This window comes from Cyprinus carpio, chromosome A10, assembly GCF_018340385.1.
Source record: "Cyprinus carpio isolate SPL01 chromosome A10, ASM1834038v1, whole genome shotgun sequence".
Lineage (NCBI taxonomy): Eukaryota > Metazoa > Chordata > Actinopteri > Cypriniformes > Cyprinidae > Cyprinus > Cyprinus carpio.
In genome coordinates, this window is record NC_056581.1 from 3,758,564 (window position 1) to 3,778,731 (window position 20,168).

General features: G+C 36.4%; 1 protein-coding gene across 1 annotated transcript; it reads left to right on the forward strand.

The window, feature by feature from the left end:
• The first annotated feature begins 6,945 nt into the window (after window positions 1-6,945).
• On the forward strand, window positions 6,946-19,853 carry LOC109080215 (dopamine beta-hydroxylase-like). The gene is made up of 12 exons (XM_019095303.2): window positions 6,946-7,553; window positions 9,794-9,940; window positions 10,305-10,562; window positions 11,777-11,953; window positions 13,129-13,231; window positions 14,145-14,311; window positions 14,767-14,910; window positions 16,350-16,388; window positions 16,674-16,733; window positions 17,975-18,102; window positions 18,611-18,770; window positions 19,602-19,853. The coding sequence occupies exons 1-12, from the start codon at window positions 7,227-7,229 to the stop codon at window positions 19,734-19,736; spliced, it is 1,845 nt and encodes a 614-aa protein (XP_018950848.2). The 5' UTR covers window positions 6,946-7,226; the 3' UTR covers window positions 19,737-19,853.
• The last annotated feature ends 315 nt before the right edge of the window (window positions 19,854-20,168 follow it).

The following is a 20,168-nucleotide window of genomic DNA, read 5'->3' on the forward strand; positions in this document are numbered from 1 at the left end:
TTACCTCAGAATTGTAATTTATAACTAGCAATTGTGAGTTTATATCTCACATTTGTAAGAAAAAAGTCATAGTTATGAAATAAATAGTCACAATTACCTTTTTTTATTTTTTATTCAGTGGCAGAAATGGGCTGCAATATTGTGATGCTTGATATTGCAAATGGTATTTGTTATCATTTTAATGTATTATCCTATTCATTAACACCGGTTAGTTGTGGAGATAGTTTTACCATTTACTGCACTTCGTTATTCTTCTATTTAATTACCAAGAGCTGCTAATAAAGTCTTGCACATTCACAGAAAATAGCTTAGTTCTGTGTTGCAAAACAAGGTGGATAAAAGCCTTGGTAAAATACAGTGGTAAATATGTCAGTAAAGCCAAGGCTTCGTGTGACTTATTGCTTTATTTTAGTCCACAATTTTATTCAAAATGGGGAAAAATTGAAGGCCTAGTTATTTAAAATGTTATTGTGAGATTAAAGTTGAATTCCTGTCTCACTAAGCATCACCAAATAGACATGGTCTGAACACTCCCCCATTTCTGTCATTAGTCGAACAAACAGATGGTCCCACCCTAAACTCACCACTGGTCAAGTTGAATTGCTAAAACAGACAGTGATGTGTTGATAATGCCACACTTTTCAGGGGAAATAAGCTTTACATTTACTTATACAGTAGCTGTCTTTGCATATCAACACTGGGATAGCTTTAAAAATCTACCATCCAAAAGCTATGGACTTCACTTTTAACACCTGTAAGCTGTATTTATAGTCATAAACATCTTAATTTACATTTTAAACTGTATATTTGATTCCTCAATAAGCATTTACTGTATTGTCAGCTACATTTACAAATGCAGCGTTTCACATTTTCACTTTTGTGCAAGACATCAAAGAGGACCAAGCCAGCTGTTGTGAAGTGATAAGACAGTGTGTAAGTCATATTTTCATTTCTCATTGAGTGCTCTTTCCCGATTTGCAATTTGATGGAAACAGCAGCTGTTTACAGTCAACAGCGCATATAATTCTTGGTTGGAGAGATGAGTGTTGAGAATTACACACCCATCCTCACAGTCTTCCTTTCTCTTGTGCGAAATGTTGACAAAAGATCTACTGTAGATGATCATGTCATGTCAGCCGCAGATTTCCTTCAACTCCTTATCTGCTGAAATCTGGCCGTAAGGTTGTTCTGAATACTGAACAAAAGAGCCACCCAGTGGAGCTGGATGAAGGCCAAGATAAGCAGTAGCCCATCTGTAAGGCCTGCTCATTGATTATGGCCAGCATGATAATGACTTGTAGGATACATACACAGCAAGGACTCAGCTGTAATGTGGCCGGTTCTCCATCTGACGGCACAGAATGGACTCACAGAATGGATTAACGGCAGCAATGCATTTTGTTTATACAGTGAAGAATAGCAACCAAATTAATCAGATACAATCAGATCTCTGAATGATTAAAAGTGGCTCTTCTCAATGACGTGCCTCAATCTGGCATCAAATTCTCCATCTATGTTTTCCATTATGGCAATAAGCTTTCCAGATCTTTCTTCTGAAAGCTGCAGCTTCAGAGCTTAATGTTCGATGCTATCCCTGCTGTTTGATGGTTGGGTTATAGACTTCAAAGTGCTCTTAGAAAGGTTCAAAGCTTTGCCAGCTTTTTCTCCAGCTTTTTTTCATCATAACTTCATCTTGAGTGGTTAAAGTGTTTGTCAGGACAACAGGAGTGATCCGCTCTACTAATTTAACCAATATCAATAATATAAGTATTTTACATTTTGGTAAATTGGTGGATTATTTACATGATGTTGTATGATTCCCTTCACATGTTTTCATACAATCTCCTTAAGCAGTTGTACAGGTGAATTTGTATTTTTGTGGATTTATTGTTTTTAGTGTGTTGTGTCAGTTATTATTGTCTGGTACCAGCTATTTTTATTTTTATTTTTCAAACGTGTCCAGCTAGCGCACATACAATAACAATAAATAAATACGTAACGAATAATAAATAAATAAATTAATAAATAAATAGCGTAAATAACAAAGCCATTGGTTCTTTTAGCTAATGTAATTTACACTACTATTCAAAAGTTTAGTGTTTTGTGATTTGAATGTAAAGACATTTGTAAGTTACAAAAGATTTCTATTTCAAATAAATGTGTTCTTTTGAACTTTCTGTTCATCAAAGAATCCTGAAAACAAAAACTGTTTTCATCATTGATGATAATAATGAAATGTTTCTCGAGCAGCAAATCAGCATATCAGAATGATTTCTGAAGGATCATGTGACACTGAAGACTGGAGTAATGATGCTGAAAATTAGGTTTAACTCACAGGAATAAATTACATTTTAAAATAAATTAATACGCAACACACTTATTTGAAATTGCAAAAAATATTTCACAATATTCCTTATTTTACTGTATTTTTGATCAGCCTTAGTGAACAAAAGAGACTTCTTTCAAACAGATTAAAAATCATTCTGACTCCAAACTTTTGAACAGTAGCATACATCTCACAGAGAAGATTTCACTTCAACACTAAGACGGTCCACACTTAGTTCTTCTAAAAAAAGGCAAGTTTTACAAATTAAAAGTACTTTTTATTACATTAATTATTCAACCCTTACATATTAAGCTCTATTATAGTGCAAGGCTGTGCATTATACATGACCAGAAGGAAAGTAACAGAACCAGCGCTGATACGTCTGATACGTCTCTCTCTCTCTCTCTCTCTCTCTCTCTCTCTCTCTCTCTGTGCGTTTAGTGTGTTTGAGGTAATACTTATTGACTGACTGTTCTAAGCTGGATAATGTCAGTTTGAGCCTCAGGCCTTCTGACTCCTCAATGGTGTGTGTCTGCAAGTGCTCATCCACCCTTTGTGACATTCATGTGTGTGTGACATGCAAAATATACACTAAAATTGATGGGTCACGACCTAAAATGAGCTGAAGGTCTGTTCTGATCGTAACAGCAAGGGAAAGGGAAATAACAAAGCAGAATGTGAATAGTACCATGCAACTAACCATATAATCATGCATAAGAAGATTTTAAAGGTTAATAACTTGGATTATTAACTAAAATAGATGAAAAATGCTTCCCTTATCTTTTGTTGTAGTCATAAAGGGACGGTGCAATTAAACTCTACAGCATTTTGAAGCAAATTCATCTGTTGCTCAGTAGATTCCAGTCAAATTAGGCTGGAATCTACTATGTACGTTATCATGTCCAGGTTATAATAAATAAATTAAAACCAAATTAAAGACTTATTCACACTGCATACACATTCACTTGCAACATGAATAAATATGGGTTTTGTGCAATGAATTATTGAGTGTTGAGAGCATGAAACCATGGAAATTCAAGAGACCAAAATCTAAATAATAGAAACCAATATTTAACCAATATTTCTAATAATTAATGTGTTTTTTTTAGGGTTGCAAAGGGGTGGAAAATGTCCAGAAATTATCCAAAAATATTTGCAAAGTTTGGGAAATTTTCTGGGCATTTTCTACACTTTGGATCTCTTGTTATATTTATGATGTTTTTGGTATGTGCAGTTCAACATAGTTATAAAATGATTTTAAAGGGGTCATATGATGCTTTTTTAAAGATCATTATTTTGTGTATTTGGTGTAACAGAATATGTTGACATGCTTCAATGTTCAAAAAACACATTATTTTTCAAATACTGTACATTATCTCATTCCCTCTCAAATGCATCGTTTTCTACAAAGTCCCTCTTTCTGACAAGCGAAGTCTGCTCTGACTGGCCAACTGACCCAGTGCATTGTGATTGGCCGATCACCGCAAGCACTCGTCGAAAATGTAACGCCTCTTTCCATAATCGCAAGCTTCATCTTTCAAAATAAATATAAAGACAGTTAATAATGTCCTTAGTTTTACCATTAGTTCAAGCCCAAAAGGGGAACAGATTCTTGTGACAGACACAGTGATGAAGCTCGTATGTGTTTGCAGTACACAAGCCACGGACGGTTAAGACAGCTGACTCCACTGTGTGATCCTCTCTCTCACACACACACACACACAAACACACACACACAGAAACACGACACGCAAAACACTATATTTGAACAGTCAATAGCAGATACTTTAATAACAAAACATACTTACAGTATAGCGGATTCAGAAGTGCCAGATTGTAAGAATCACCTTAAATCCTAGGTTCAAGAAACGGTTGTCCATAAAATGCGTTGATGTTCTGCTGTAAGTAATCTTAAAGATTCCTAAATGCATCTAGTTTCGGAAGGCCAAATAAAGTGCTTTTGGTTTCGCCTAGATACACACAGCATCTCCCTGACACGGCTGCTTCAACACTAACTGCGGTTACTGAAACCACGCCTTCTTTCTTTGCGTAAACATTTGGGCGGCATTATGCAAATATTTCCACATAGTGACGTAGAGATGTGATAGAACAAGTCATTTTAGGGGGCGTGGCAGAGTCTTAACTTTGATAAAGAATATCTCTTTGTATTTGAGACTTTAGTCTTTGCAACTTTACAGACATTCTTTATTCACCAAGAGCTTGTAACGCTCCAAAGAGAAAGGAAAATTTGAAATCGCATCGCATGACCCCTTTAAGGACTTTGTTTTTGTTTTTTTACTTTTTAAAACCTTTTTTTCCTTTGTAAAACAAAGCAAAACAACATATTTTTAATCTTATTTGTAAAACAAAGCAAAGCTAAAACACAAAACAAAGCAAAACATGAAAGAAAAGAAAAACATTTTCTGTTTCAGGGACAACAAATTTTGATCCTTATATTTGTTTTCTATTTTCCTTTCATTCTGCACTTTCCCTGTTGTAATTTCTCTTTCTCATTTTCTTTTTCTTTCTCTCTTTTGACTTTAACTAGTAAGCCTAGAAATCACCCATAGCAACTACATAGCAACTCAAAATAGCAAAAACAAAACATTCAGAACACCTTGGTAACCATTAAGCCTCACCCTGACAACCACTCACACTACTCTGGCAACAAAAATACAGAATCCAGTTCTACTTGTTTTTTCCTTTAGGTCCAGATCAGGCTGGGTTCAGCGTGTCATAAGCCTGATGATCTGTTGCTCCGAATCGAGGAACAGTCATGTCTCCGGGGCACCGAACACCCCTTTGGCCCCATAACTTCATTTCATTAGCGGATCAGACCAGCATCTGTTCTTGTCTTGCCCCTCCCACATTCACACTACCTCATGCCACTGCCACAGGGACCTAAATAACCTTTATCCCTCAGACAAGCTCTCCATGTTTCTTGATTGAGATGACACAATTGGCAGCAGCTGCACCATGTCCCTTTGGCTCCAAGGCTTTTGAACATGTGTGTTAAGATTGTTACTGTGAGTGTTTCATCTTAATATCTTTTAATTTCTTATAAACCAGTGAAAGGATGAAGGCACAGGTGTTTCCTTCCAGAAGCCCGGCCATTAGAAATAATCTTTCTCCAAACAAACAGCAGAGCACACATCTGTCACACATGCTGTTAAATAATACTGTGCGGATATAAAGCTCGCAAGGTAACCATGCCGCAGTTATACAAATATACTTACACTATTAATGTACGTTGTTAATATAATATATACTGCAGTATACGTAATATAAATTAATAATCAAAATACAGCTAGGTACTATTAATACTAAAACTATACTAAAATATTAATAATAATACATAATTTTTAAATGTGCATGTATACTCTATATATACAATGTGTATATATACACATTAATTAAATATGCCATAAGCAAACATGTCATACAAATACAAATATAGTTATAATACTATATAATATATGATGCAAAATAGGTTTACAAAATTCTATAAGAACATATTTTTGACAATATACAAAACAGACAGATAGATATACAGATAATTTTTAAAACTAAACATTAAAATATACTATAAACTATATGTTACATGCAAAGGTCAATCAATTTAAAGTCTATACAGCCATTGCTTGTCTAATGATCTGACCAAACCTCTCTTCCTCACACTGGAGATCACTGAAAAAGATGGAAGCAGCTAATAGCACATTCATTTAGAGCTTAATTAGTGTTTTTTGTTTCCATTAACCGCAATAACTTGACATTTATGCTCTCTAATGCGCAGCATTTTATTTCCCGCTAAAGAAAAAACATCCTTCCCAGGCACCCAATAGACATCTCTGATCTCAGTATTGATGAATCATAATGGTTGTTATGGACTATAAAGCCTCATTTTGATGGTCCCAGAGACATCAATGCTATATTGTAGTAATAATAATTAAAACAAAAAAGATTAAAATAATTATAGAAAATGAGACAGATGTGTACTTCCACAATGTGCACATCAGTTTGAAAAGTTCTGCATTTGAAAATTCACTGTATTTATGTTTATACTCCAAACAGTAACATTTTTCATAAAAGGTCTTTTATATGTTTTATCAAGTTGAGATTTTGTTTATAATTAGTTTTCATAAAATTAATAAAAGCATGAACCTGATCCATCAATAAATAAATACAGTTTTGGTTACACTTTATTTTAAGGCATCCCTACTGTAATCGCACAATATTAATTATTATATTTAGGAGTAGGTTTAGGATTAGGCTATAGTTGCTTGTAATTTTTCATTGTATAAATATGCATAATTATACTGTTATTGCTAAGTACATGTAACAAGCAACAGGCAAATGCAAAATAATTAAATGCATTTAACCTAATGCAATCTAACATCACAAACCACCTTACAAGTCAGCTATTTTTCATAATACATATTCACATCTACATCAACGAAAAAAGTTTGCATTGCAGAAATCGGCCCTGCTTGCTCACAACAAGCAGATGTTGGGAAAAAGTTTGACCAGAGGGCAAAATAAACAATTGAATTTTCGTTAACCCAACTAATACAATTAAGGCAGGATAAAGTAGAGGCTGTCACAGGGTCGTGCTCTTAAAAGCCAGAGAGAGTCCACAGCACAACAGAAGTGGACCAACATGAGGAACAGTGGACACCTACCAACTGAGACATCAAACTGAAGCCGGGTCTAAGAAGTCAAGATAAGAAAAATCAACAGAGATGCTCAAGAACAACAGTAGCGATAAAGGAGTGAACGCTACTGCAGTGAAATCAAATCAAACATTTTTACAACAAGAGGCAAAAGAATATCTTCAGGAAAGCCCAAAGACGTCCTACTACAGAACAACAGAAGGGCCTTCAAGCAGAAGACAACACAGGCAATGCGCCTTCTGAACAAAGACCTGTGCTTGCAAGATGTCACCCTCATGTACCTCACCGTTTTGGCCACTGTGGTGGTGCTCTTGGTGGCTTCCTACCAGGCTCCTGCGGTCCACTCCAGACCCGCCCTTGCCTACCACATCCCCTTAGACCCCTCGGGTCAGCTGGAGCTGTCCTGGAACATCAGCTATCCCACCCAGGAGGTCTATCTGGAGCTGAAAGTCAAAGAGCTCCACCATGGTGTTTTGCTAGGCATGTCCGATCGGGGAGAGCCCACAAATGCCGACCTGGTCCTTCTGTGGGACGACGGTCACAAATCCTATTTTGGGGTAAGACTAGTTTATACGATTTGATTTTATGATGGTTTTTGCCTTATGGTGTTGCAAATCTGCTCCAGGGATGGTGTAGGATTATGTGCTTTTGCCAAATACATATTTGAGATGAGCAGGAAACTGATGCAACATAATGTAGAATCTTGTCAATATGAGGGTTTTTGTTTTGGTAAAGAGATAATTCACTCAAAAATGATCATTTTGTTATCATTTACATACCTTCATGTTGTTACAAAGCTGTATGACAAGTGAAGCACACCCCCCCACCCACACACACACCCACCAGACATCACGCCTGTTTTTGAACTGTTTAACATAGTGCTGATCTACATCTTAACAGACAGTTGAAGAATGATTCAACTGCTTTTGTCCATATGTCCATTCATTGAGAGATAATGGGGTCCAATAGTGTTAATTTGGAACCCATTGACTTACAGTAACTAAATAAATACAGTAGAAGTAGTAGTATATAAATAGTAGTAGCATATAAAATAATATATAATAATATATGACATGACAATGTTAATATTTATGTTAATAAATACAGTAGATGTAGTAGTATATAAATAGTAGTAGCATATAAAATAATATATAATAATATATGACATGTTTATGGCAAGAAATGAAAATATAACATATCAAAACAATTTACCTTATACTCAAGATTTAACGATATACGCCCCATTTAACTCATTACAGTACATTAAGACAGTTGTTTATTACAACTTTTCTATTATGTTTAAATATACAGATATTGAGGTATTACATCATTAAAGATGCACTAATTGGAATAAATTTCCAGAACAAAAATCTGAACATTGGATGAAGCCAGGTTCAAAATTCTAGTCTATTTTTATCACTCCATGAATCAGAAAATACTATCAATTTGCAACAAACAAACAAACCCCTCAGTAAAAACTTTCAGAATATAGATAGGAATAAAACTGAAAAGTTTGATGCAAATGCTACTGAAGTGGATATTTTGGGGTCAGTGCAGGAAAAAAAAAGAAGCTAATTTTGAGAGAATGGTGTGTAAAAATGTGTATTGTAAATGAAATCTACAGATCTACAGAACGACTGATGACAGATTTCTAACCCCGGTGTCAGAGCAACCGCTCTCTGTTACACTTGAGTCTGAAGAGTCTTGCTTTCTGGATCTTGTTATGATTGTCCGGTTACAGTAGACACCCACATGCTGGTAGAGCTCCTGTTCAGTCGTATAGTGCAATATCCCTTTCCTAACATCGAGCTGAACAGCTCATGTCTGGGTTTTGGCCACCGTGCCCCAAATAAAGTAGTTGAAAGTAGAAGGTCATGTGTGTGTCAAGGCCCCCCTTCATTCATTATGCATGATTTATTTCATTATTTTGCCTTTGGACTGCACAGTTTGGTCTGTTTTGAATAAATGTTGCGTGTGTCAAGGAGAGGAGTTACAGACAGCAAGTCAAAACACTGAAGGCTGGACAAAATCTGGCAGTAAATGCTGAAAAGATCTCAAATTCATCATATTAGAATGATTTCAGAAGGAGCTCATATTAAAATAGAGGTATAAAATAGTTGCAACTGAGAGTTTGAGAGTTTATAAGTGACAATTCTGAGTTTACATCTTACAATTTTTATTTGTGTGTGTGTGTGTGTGGTTTCTGTTATGGAATAAATAATACAAAAGGTGATTGCAACTTCTTATCTTACAATTCTAACGTTTTTCTTGTAATTGTTTCTTGTAGTTTATGTTTTTCTTCTCATAACTGTGAGTTTATATCTCACAGTTCTGATATTATATCTCACAATTCTGACTTTTGTCTCATAATTCTGAGAAAAAAGTCTGAATTGCGAGATGTAAACTCAAAATAGTAAGATGTGAACTCTATTATGTGATAACTGGGCAGAATTGCACAATATTAACTCTGAATTGCAAGATATAAGCTCGAAATTTAAAAAAAAAAAAGATCAGAATTGTGAGATATAAATTCAGAATTCTGACCATTTTCTCACAAATTTCATGTTTGATCACCTTGCAATTCTAAGTTTACATCTTTTATCTCACAATTCTAACTTTTTCTCACAATTCTGACTATTTATGTGAGGAAAAAGCTACAATTACCTCATTTATACCGTGGCAGAAATGGTCCTCCATACATAAGAGACTTCTAAAACTTACCGACCTCTAACATTTGAATGGTTGAGATATAAAGAAGTGAAGGTGGTGTTTTCATGAGTGCATTTCATATTCTTAGGATGCTTGGAGTGATAATGAAGGCAGAGTGATGCTGGACGCTCAGCAGGACTATGAGCTGCTGGAGACTCATCAGTCCACTGAAGGCTTCTTCCTGCTCTTCAAAAGACCATTCAGCACCTGCGACCCACACGACTACATCATAGAGGCACGTTACTAAACAAATGAGAGTAGAATAACAGATAGAGAGGGTAGAGGTAGGATAAAGAGATATATGAATGATTATATTGGGTTAGAGAATAACGTTTTGTGCTCTATTTAGTATCGTCTCCTCAAATGTTTGGAAGCATTAGGAAAGAGTCTAAACTAAATGTATATAAACCTTGTCTTCATTTACTCACCATCATGTCGTTCCAATCCCGTATGACTTTCTTTTGTCCGTGAAATACAAAACAAGATGTTTTGACAAATGTTCAGGCTGCTCTTTTCCATAGAATAAACGTCTTTAGTCATATGGGTCTTAAAAAACATAAAATGATGACAAAAATAATAACAGAATTACTTATTTCCAGGAAGGTACTGTCCACATCATCTACGCCATGCTGGAGCGTCCCATCCTATCTTTACATGAGCTCAACATTTCTCATCTCCAGCCTGGCATCCAGCGAGTGCTGCTCCTGCGTCCAGACGCTCCGTCCCCTGCTCTCCCGAGAGATGTCCGCACTCTGGAGGTCCTGGCCCCTGATGTTATCATTCCCACACAGGAAACCACTTACTGGTGCCACATCTATCAGCTCCCGCCTAATATGCCCAAGAACCACATTGTCATGGTAACCTGAAAATCTTGGAGCCACTTGCACATTACATTTTACCTTTCTATGTGAACTTTCAGAGACATGATACCTATTTAACAGGTGCATATGAGGTACTTTGACCAACTATAAGGCTCTTTAGTAAAACACTTTTGGGGTGATGTAAACTGGATCTGAATATAATTAACGGAGTTTCTAATGCAGTCATCAATATTACTATTAATCACATTGGACTTTGAGTTTGGGATTTAAACAAACCTCTACAGGGCCATTCACAATTCGTTCTCATTTAAAAACTCAATATGTGATGCTGAAAAATGGAAAGGAATGCAGGCGATACGCCCGAATATGCCAAATATATAGTATGTGAAAAAACAGTACGGTGAAACAGTAGTATGTCCGAATTCATAGTGTTTGAAAAACAGTAGGCGAAAAGTACCTGGATGACCTACTACTTCCACTGAGATTGTGTAGGGCACATTTAATGAAAACTTTACTATCCCATCAGGCATAAAGGTTCTTTATTGCCATTTTCTTCTGTGAAGAACCTTTAACATCCATAGAATCTTGGGTTCATGGAAAAAGGGTTATTTAGATTATTAAAATGTTCTTCACATTAAGAAAAAATGGTTCTTTTAAGAAATGGTCACTTAAAGGTTCTTTGGGGAACCAAAAATGGTTCTTCTTTGGCATCGCTGTAAAAACCACCTTTTGGACCCTTTATTTTTAGGAGTGTGGAGAAGAGTTATGAATAGCAGTGAACTGAACCAACTGATGCTGGTGGGTCACATGACAATATAGCAGATGTAGTATGTCCAAATTCTATTAAAGGGGACATTGGATGACCATTCTCCACAAGTTGGTATGATTCTTAAGGGCCTTTATGAAATGACTGCAACATACTTTGTTAAAATTCCTCAATGGTCGTGTAAAACAACACCTTTTTACTTAGTCCAAAACAGCTCTGTTCACAGCAAGCCGTTTTGGTGCATGTCTCTTTAAATGATAAAACATTTTTTAAATCCATTTGAGGATCTGCACTCTGTTATGCTGCACAGTGCACCTCTTCATTTTTTCAGCAAACAAGCAGTTTTTGTTTTTTGCACACTCTGAATAAAAGAATTTTAAAAAATAGTTTTTAACTTATTTCCCTCTCCTCAATCAATTTACATCTCTTAATCTTGGTTATTAATAGTGAAAACAAATGACTCTTATTTTTATTTCTTTTGCAGTACGAGTCTGTGATCACTCCTGGTAATGAAGCCATTGTTCATCACATCGAAGTGTTCGAATGCTCTCCTCAGATGGACACCGTGCCTCAATACAGCGGCTCTTGTGATTCAAAGATGAAGCCCCGCAAACTCAATTACTGCCGACACGTTCTGGCTGCCTGGGCCTTGGGAGCGGAGGTACGTGAACTACTGCACACTGCATTTACATAGTGTAGAATTAAAGTGACAGTTCACTCAAAAATGAAAATTCTGTTATAAGTAGCTTACTATGCGATTCAAAACCTGTATGGCTTGCTTACTTCTAAAGAACACAAAACAAGATATTTTTAAGAATGTTCATGCTGCTCTTTTCCTTTAAGGTGTGTCAAGCTCCAAAACACACACAAAAGTTCTGTAAAATGACCATAAAATTGGTCTCAATGACACATTTGCTATATATCAAGTCTTATGAAGTATATAATTGCTTTATGTGTGGAAATGAGCAAAATCTTCCGCTTTAGTTTAATAGTACTTTTATGGCTATCCTTTCTGACTGTATGCTTTCAATGTTTCGCAATGTTTCATCATGAATCACATCCACAGAGGTCACTTTCTACATCATTTTCTCCCTCTTTAGTGCTAAGTTTGCAAGCTAAAAACAGAACATATGATTATGAGCATCTTTAGGAGTCCATTTTAAGAGGCAAACATACAGATAGGCTTTATCTGTGCCAATTCGCCCACTCTAGGTAGGTGCCAGTCATGGTTTGAGCAGAGCTGTGAGCCAATCTGAAAGCAGAGGCGTCCTGATAAATCAGTTATGGAGCCAAGGTCCGATGCCGAGCTCGGAGAGAGATAGAGAGAGAGAGAAAGAGAAAGAGAGACGGGCCTCCAATGAGATTACATGGGAGTAAAACAAACACAAATCATGTGTTCTGCTAGCTGCCAATGTCAAGCTGGAGAGATGAGATTATGTAGCAAAATTTAGATGTTTTTCTTCAGTAGATTGCAGTTAGTCTTTTATTTTTTTCATCATTTCATTTTTAAATGTTTTTTAATGCCTTGTGAGAGAAGGAGGGGGAGTGGGTGAGAGCCAGGAGAGTGTGATAGAGAGAGAAACTGGAGGTGGAAGTAGGACGGTTACATAAAGAGGTCTTTCTCACATGAGTTTAAAAGTAGATAAGGGGTTTAGATTTCCTCATTGCTATCCTTTACTGTACAAGTCTAAACCGCTGGTCGTGAACAAGACTTTTCTGGCTCTGACTGAGTCAGAGTTGGCATAAGCTTCTTGTGCATTGGCTTAAATATCTTTTAGCCTGCAAAGCATTAAGCAGAAGCTACTCTGCACCACAATTAATCTTATCTACACGCAGCCATTCTACTACCCTGCTGATGCTGGTTTGCCTCTGGGAGGAGAAGGTTCTTCTAGGTTCCTTCGGCTTGAAGTTCATTACCACAACCCTCTCCTTATATCAGGTATGCAGAACACAAATTGTGCCAAAGATGCACCTCAGCCCAGTTGGTTAAGACTATGTTCAGAATGCTGCATCATCACAGTATATACTGTACACTATACACTTCTTAGCAATTCTTAAAAAATAGCCTGTGAAATAGTGGACATTATGTAAGAATGCTAGAATTCTAGCAATGACCTCATTATGTATTTACTTCATTTATCAAGTAAAACCACTTATTTAGCATTTTTAATGTAGTTTTGAGTAGATTATGTCTTACCTTTTGTCAGCCTAAATAAATGAAGGAGATGGTAGAAATTGTGGCAGATGTTACCTCCAGTGAAGCACACTGAATTGAATTGCAATTGTATTAAAAAAATGCTACTTGTAAAAAAACCCAAAAAATTAAAAACAAACAAACAAAAAAAAACGTTAAAAAAAAAAAAAAAAAACCCTGAGCATGAATCTGCATTTTTTTCTTCTCTTTTCTTTTTTACAAATAAAATACTGATTCATCATTAATTTTTGAACAAAAATATAAAAAATAAAATAAAGACAAACTTTGGGTAGCACTGAATTAACTTATATGGACAGTTTGGATGCGTTTTATGCAAATGATTAAACTCAGGTACACGATTGCTCATATATTACATAATCTGATATTAATTATATGAATAATCTATGCAATTATTAATGAATAAGACCAATAGTTTTCAGTTTTTTTAAGTGCCTGTAGTTGATGAAACACTCAATGTGCACAAATTGTATGCCTGCAGCTATAGTAAGTACAGCATGCTAGTATACTGAGACTAATATATAACTAATGTTTTTGCCAATCTCAACCTAAACTACTCATCACTCTGATTTCTCCAGTCTACTTCCCTTCATTCCTGAATGCACAGCTCCTCTTGACTCATTCTGTGTGCTTGTCACAGGACGGAGGGACTCCTCAGGCATTCGTTTGTGGTACACTCCATCACTGAGGAGGTTTGACGCAGGCATCATGGAGCTGGGGCTAGTCTACACGCCTGTCATGGCCATTCCTCCCCGCCAGCGCTCTTTCCAGCTGACTGGCTACTGCACCGCCAAATGCACACAGACGGTCCACGCGCCTCACAAACACTCCTAAACACTGCACTTCACTCAAGCCAGCCGAATAAATTCATGCATGCAGGCTTTGAATTCAACTAAAACACATTGAGTGGCTTCCTGAAAACAGATTAAGGCCAATATTCACCAAATTATGCAATCACAAGAGACTCCCCATTAAAAAAAAGAAAAACACTTATTTATGGTGTAAAAAAAAGTCTTATAAACCAGCTCACAGTGGAAAAAGCTCATCAACTAGATAAATAATATTAAAAACATAGCTATATAAGAAGGAATACTGTATATCTTTAAGTTCAAATCATGGCTTGTTAAGGCAAATTATGCAAAAAGTGACCACTCAGAACATGCCGGCAACACTCTAACATTAAAATTAATCACAATTTCTTCATACAATGTAAAAATATAGTTCAAATATTAATTATTGAAGTGGTGTTTTCTGTCCTGCAGGCTCTTCCTGTAGGTGGTGTACACATCTTTGCGTCCCAGCTGCACACTCATCTGGCTGGACTCGGGGTGAGGACCGTCCTGGTACGAGGAGGCAGAGAGGTGGACGTGGTACAGGAGGACAAACATTTCAGCACTCACTACCAGGTATTAAACTAAGTTTGAGTTTGAACATTTAAAACATGCCTTTTCACTTTAAATTTCACTTTATACAGGTTCCTGGTCTTATTATGCATGATTCATGCATGCACGTTATTCCAAATATTTCATCATAATGTAATAACTTCACATATGAAACAACTTTTCTTTTCTACTGACATCATCAAGCCCTCTTATTTTTTCAGCCAATCCCCTCCGACCACGTACACAGAAACCACACCCACCTGGAATGGAACACCCAATCAATTCACAATGTATAAAATCAACTACTGTCCTGATCTTTTCATATTGAATTTCTTGCTTCATTTAGAGAATTAACTGAAGTCATTTAGTCACATAACAGATGTTAACTGATAAAATGTACATATACGCTTTCATTCAACAGTGTGAAATAATTGATTTTGTTACTTATTTTTTGCATGTTTTTGAAAGAAGTCTCTTATGCTCACCAAGGATGCTTTCATAAGATCAAAAAATACAATAAAACCTGTAAGTTTGTGAAATATTATTAAAATGTAAAATAATGGTTTCTATTTAAAATATAATTTACAGTATTCCTGTGATCAAAGCTGAATTTTCAGCATCATTACACCAATTTTCAGTGTCACATGATCCTTCAGAAATCATTCTGATAGGCTGATTTTTGTACGGTATATTTATGATGCTGTAACTGTTCACCATTTATTTCAACCTGCTAAAAAAACTAAGCTGGTTTTAGCTGGTCTTCCAGCCTGGTCATAACTGGTTTGCAGGATGGTTTAGAGGGGTTTTGACCACTTCTTCAGCTGGTCAGGTTGGGAGAAGCTTTAACCAGCTAAGACCAGCCAACCAACTTAGACTGGTTTTATTTATTTGTTAATTCTTCAGCAGGATAAACTCTTTTGCAGTTGGCTTAAATACTTTTAAAAAGTAAGCATGTTCCTTTCAATCTCTCAGTCGATATGAATGCAGTGTATAAGAGTTCAGTTGAAGTACAGCACGTCACACTGCGGCACACTGCTCACGGCTTGAGACATGTCAACTACCCACGATACCCTGCGGTATACCTGAACACTTGATGCTTTTGTCACTCCCACACCATTTTCCATGCTCACACTCTCTCTCACACACACTATAAAAATCCATAAATGAAATACATGTTAAACACACCATGGTTTATTTTTGGGCTGCCTTTTTGAAATCACAAAGTAACAATGTACCATGATTTTTTAGATATGAACTATGGCCTTTAATAAAATACAAGGACTATCATGTAAATCACCATCTTCTACAGTGACTGTACTATAGTACCTCAGTACCACAAAAACATTGACCCCATACAATCTTAGGGTGCTGTAAATGATATATTCTGTTTTGATTTGATTACATATATTAAAAAGAAAATCAATCAAAAACTTACATTTGTAACCTTTCCCTTTTTTGTGCAGATTATCCGTGTTTTAAAGAAGATGGTGACTGTTTTGCCAGTAAGTTGCTCCTCACACATGTACAAGCTGAAGTGTATTTAGATGAGAGAAAGAGAGACGCTGCAGACGTTACAGGAAACGCCCGGAGCCAGCAAGCCACCAACAAAAGTGTAGATCTGCTGCATTTAGACTGTCAATACAAGCTCCCACACACACCGCTGAGCCTGCCAATTTAATGCTAACCTGCCAAGAGACATTCATTCTAGCATGTTCTACAAATAGCTGAGTGCTAAACCCCATCTGATCATGTGTGATCCCTGCTTTGTGCGTTTGTCTACTCCACAGGGCGACGCTCTCGTCACAAAGTGCACGTATAACACTGAAGACAGGAACAAAGCTACCGTGGTAAGTCTGACTCAGTCCAACACTGTTCAACCAATCAAATACATTCTCTCATGATAATTTAGTATGGTATACAGATGAGATGCTTGACTAACTGAAGGTCTAGACATTACAGATTGATTAGTTGGAAATCAAATACGACAAAACTCTCAAACGGCAAGGTTTCTCATCATTCTGCACAGTATAATACAAGTTTACATTAAGAGCTGCTCAAATTACATTAAAGCCACACTAACATACTTACATTTAAACTTAGGGTGAGTTCCCAGCTTGCTTAACCCAGACAGACATTTAAGATACGCAAATAGGCATCTTGTTATAAAATATGCCATTTATATATTATAATGAACTCACAAGAAATCATTTATGAATTTATTTTTATTGTTTTTATGTGATCAGCACATCAGAGGTTGGTAGATGTCAGCCTCATTTGTCAGATGCTCATTTAACAAATGATTTAATTTTTTTTTTTTGTCATATTGAATGATAATTTTTTTGCATTATTACTTCACCCAGGTAAACATCTAAAATGTATTAAATATGCATCAAATCTGCAGCACTTAATTAATATATGTAAATTTGAATATATTATAATAAAATATTACACAGAACCCTCATGAAAAGTTTTTTTAGTCACCTTTAAAATGCAAAATGGAAGCCCGTTTCCGCCACTGAATAAACAATTCTTTTTTTTCTTGCAATAAGTTTATATCTCACAATTCTGACTTTATTTTTTTTCTCACAACTGCGAGTTTATATCACACAGTCCTGAGAAAAAAAGTCTGATTTGTGATATAAAAAGATGCAATTACCTTATTTTTTATTTATTTTTTTTATTTAGTGGCAGAAACGGGCTTTCATACATATTGCATTTTAAAGGTGACTAAAAAACCTTTTCACGAGGCTTCCATAAAAATGCCATTAAAATGCCAAGGAAGATAAGTTTTTCCAAATATATACATAAAATAAAATAAAACCCTCAATTAAGCAGCATAATCTTACATTAGGAGAGTTACTCATCATGAAACATGAATTATTTCTTTTACAATATGAACAAAAAGCTGGTGCTAATATACCAGGCAACATTAATTTTAGTTATTTTATGCCAAGAAATCTGAAGCCTGAAATTGAACAATTCTGTACAGGTCTTCTGAAGCTACTGTATATAAGAGCTTTGTGTAAGAAACATTTTAGAAACACTTTTCACTTCAGATCCAGTGGCTTTGTTTCTGTCATTTCTGCAGGGTGGTTTTGGGATCATGGAAGAGATGTGTGTCAATTACGTGCATTATTACCCCCGTACACAGCTGGAGCTGTGCAAGAGCCACGTGGACATAGATTACCTGCAGAAATACTTCAGTCTCATCAACAGGTACATCACGTGTCCATAAGACTGAACTAAAGCACCAAAAACAGCAAACAAAACCTTCCTGTATGAGCGTCTAACACATCCCAGACAGTCATTTCCTACAGTCTGTGCCTACAATGAGAAGAAAACCTTGAAAATGGAAACACTGCTGTCGCAGTATCACACCGCTCTGACCCAGTCAGGCTACAACAACAAAAACCAGCGCATTTCAAACTAATATCTGCCTTTGAGACTAACTGCCTGAGGACAAGAGGAATGCTTTCATTTCCTCTACGAAATCAGACGGAAAAAACAGAAATAGGTTTTCTTCAGCAATGAATAAAACAAAGGCAGGCAGATGACATTTGTGTTCTTCCATTTTGCACTGGCAAATTGCATTTTTCCAGCTTAAAAAAAGCAATTTTGTGGAATCAGACGAATTATGAAAGTGGTTTTGTGGTCATTGGAGTGGATATTTAAAAAATACAAATAAGAGGCCTATTCAAGTCTCGTTTTATTGTCATCTGTGTAGGTTTCAAGGACGTGAGAGTTGCAGTTGTCCCGGGACGACGGTGGAAGAGCAGTTCTCCTTGCTATCCTGGGACGGCTTCAGCGGGGAGGTGCTGAACTCCCTCTACCTCACCTCCCCAATCTCAATGCACTGCAACCAATCCACAGCTGAGCTCTTTCCTGTAAGCGCAACATTAAACGGCCCAGAAGTCATTCATTTCCAGAGTAGCATGTGAGCTGTGTGAATTTACAATTATACGCTTATGTGAAATTACAGGATACAATTTGAGGTTCAGTCTCATTGAATTTTTAGATTTTTATGTAGCTAGACTCAGTAACTGCCCAAACAGACAGATGTGACACATTCTAATATACTCTGAGTGCATGGTGAGAATTACCAATATTTTTGCAGTAAAATATCGGAAAAAATCACTTTGGACACAACCATCCTACAATGATAAAAATCCATTCAATACCCAAAAAACCCTAAATAGTCTCAATTATCAAGATGTTTTGACGTCATACTGCTCAGGCCCCGCCCACTACTGTCCTGTATTAGCATATCTCCGCCCTCAGCCATTTTCTCGACGCTTGAGCAGCTGTAGCGACAACAAGCAATGCAGGTGCTTTGTAGTTGGATGTAAAAGTGAACATAATACACATAGTCTTCATTTTCTCCCAACATCAGAGCCACTGAGGACGCAGCTTTTCTGATGTCTTTTTTAGATGCATGCAGACATATCAAGCATAGCATTAGTTCTGGCAGGTCATGTCAATCAAACTTGCTTCTGCTTATTGGGCTGGCTTTCTTTCTTTGTTTTTTTTTTTTTTCCTCAAAAATGAATATGTGAATTGGATTACAAAGTGCAGAGTTAACAGAACTTTTAGAATCTAAATCTGGATTGGATTTATTTGGATTGAAAAAAATTAGTGCATGTAAAAACACTGTCATGTCAGGTTGAACGGTGTTAAAATGAGGAAGTTTCTTTGTATTGACTTTCAATGTCTTTTAGGGTGAATGGGAGAAGCAGGAGATACCGGTGGTGACGGCGGAGCTCCAGAGAGCCCTGTACCCGTGTGAATTAAGCGGCCGAGCGTCCTCTCAGAATGACAGCCCTACAGAGGTCAGGTCCAATGGCAGCGTCTGATGCCCACACATGCATCTGACTCCTGCTGAGCTCAGCCTTTACTGTTCAACAACACATCCATGCAGCAGCCTGGAGCATGTGTGCTTCAAAGTTATCAAATAAATTACCCAAGTACTGTTTTGTGTTTAGATTAAGATGTAGAATTACATTTATGTGGGAAGTTGCAGTATATAAGGTCAGCAGTGGACATACAAATAGCATTCATATGAATAAAGGTGCATTACACTTGAAAAGTTAACATCATTGTGCAGTACACAATGATACTATTTTAAAAGACAGTAAACAAAATAGTAGGCATTATGCAATCATGAGAGTATTATTATTAATCATTAATAAAGTTTCTTCTGCTCACAAAGGCTGCATACAGTATATCTGATCAAAAATACAAAAAAAGTGTAATATTAATAAAATTTAAAACAATTGCTTTCTATT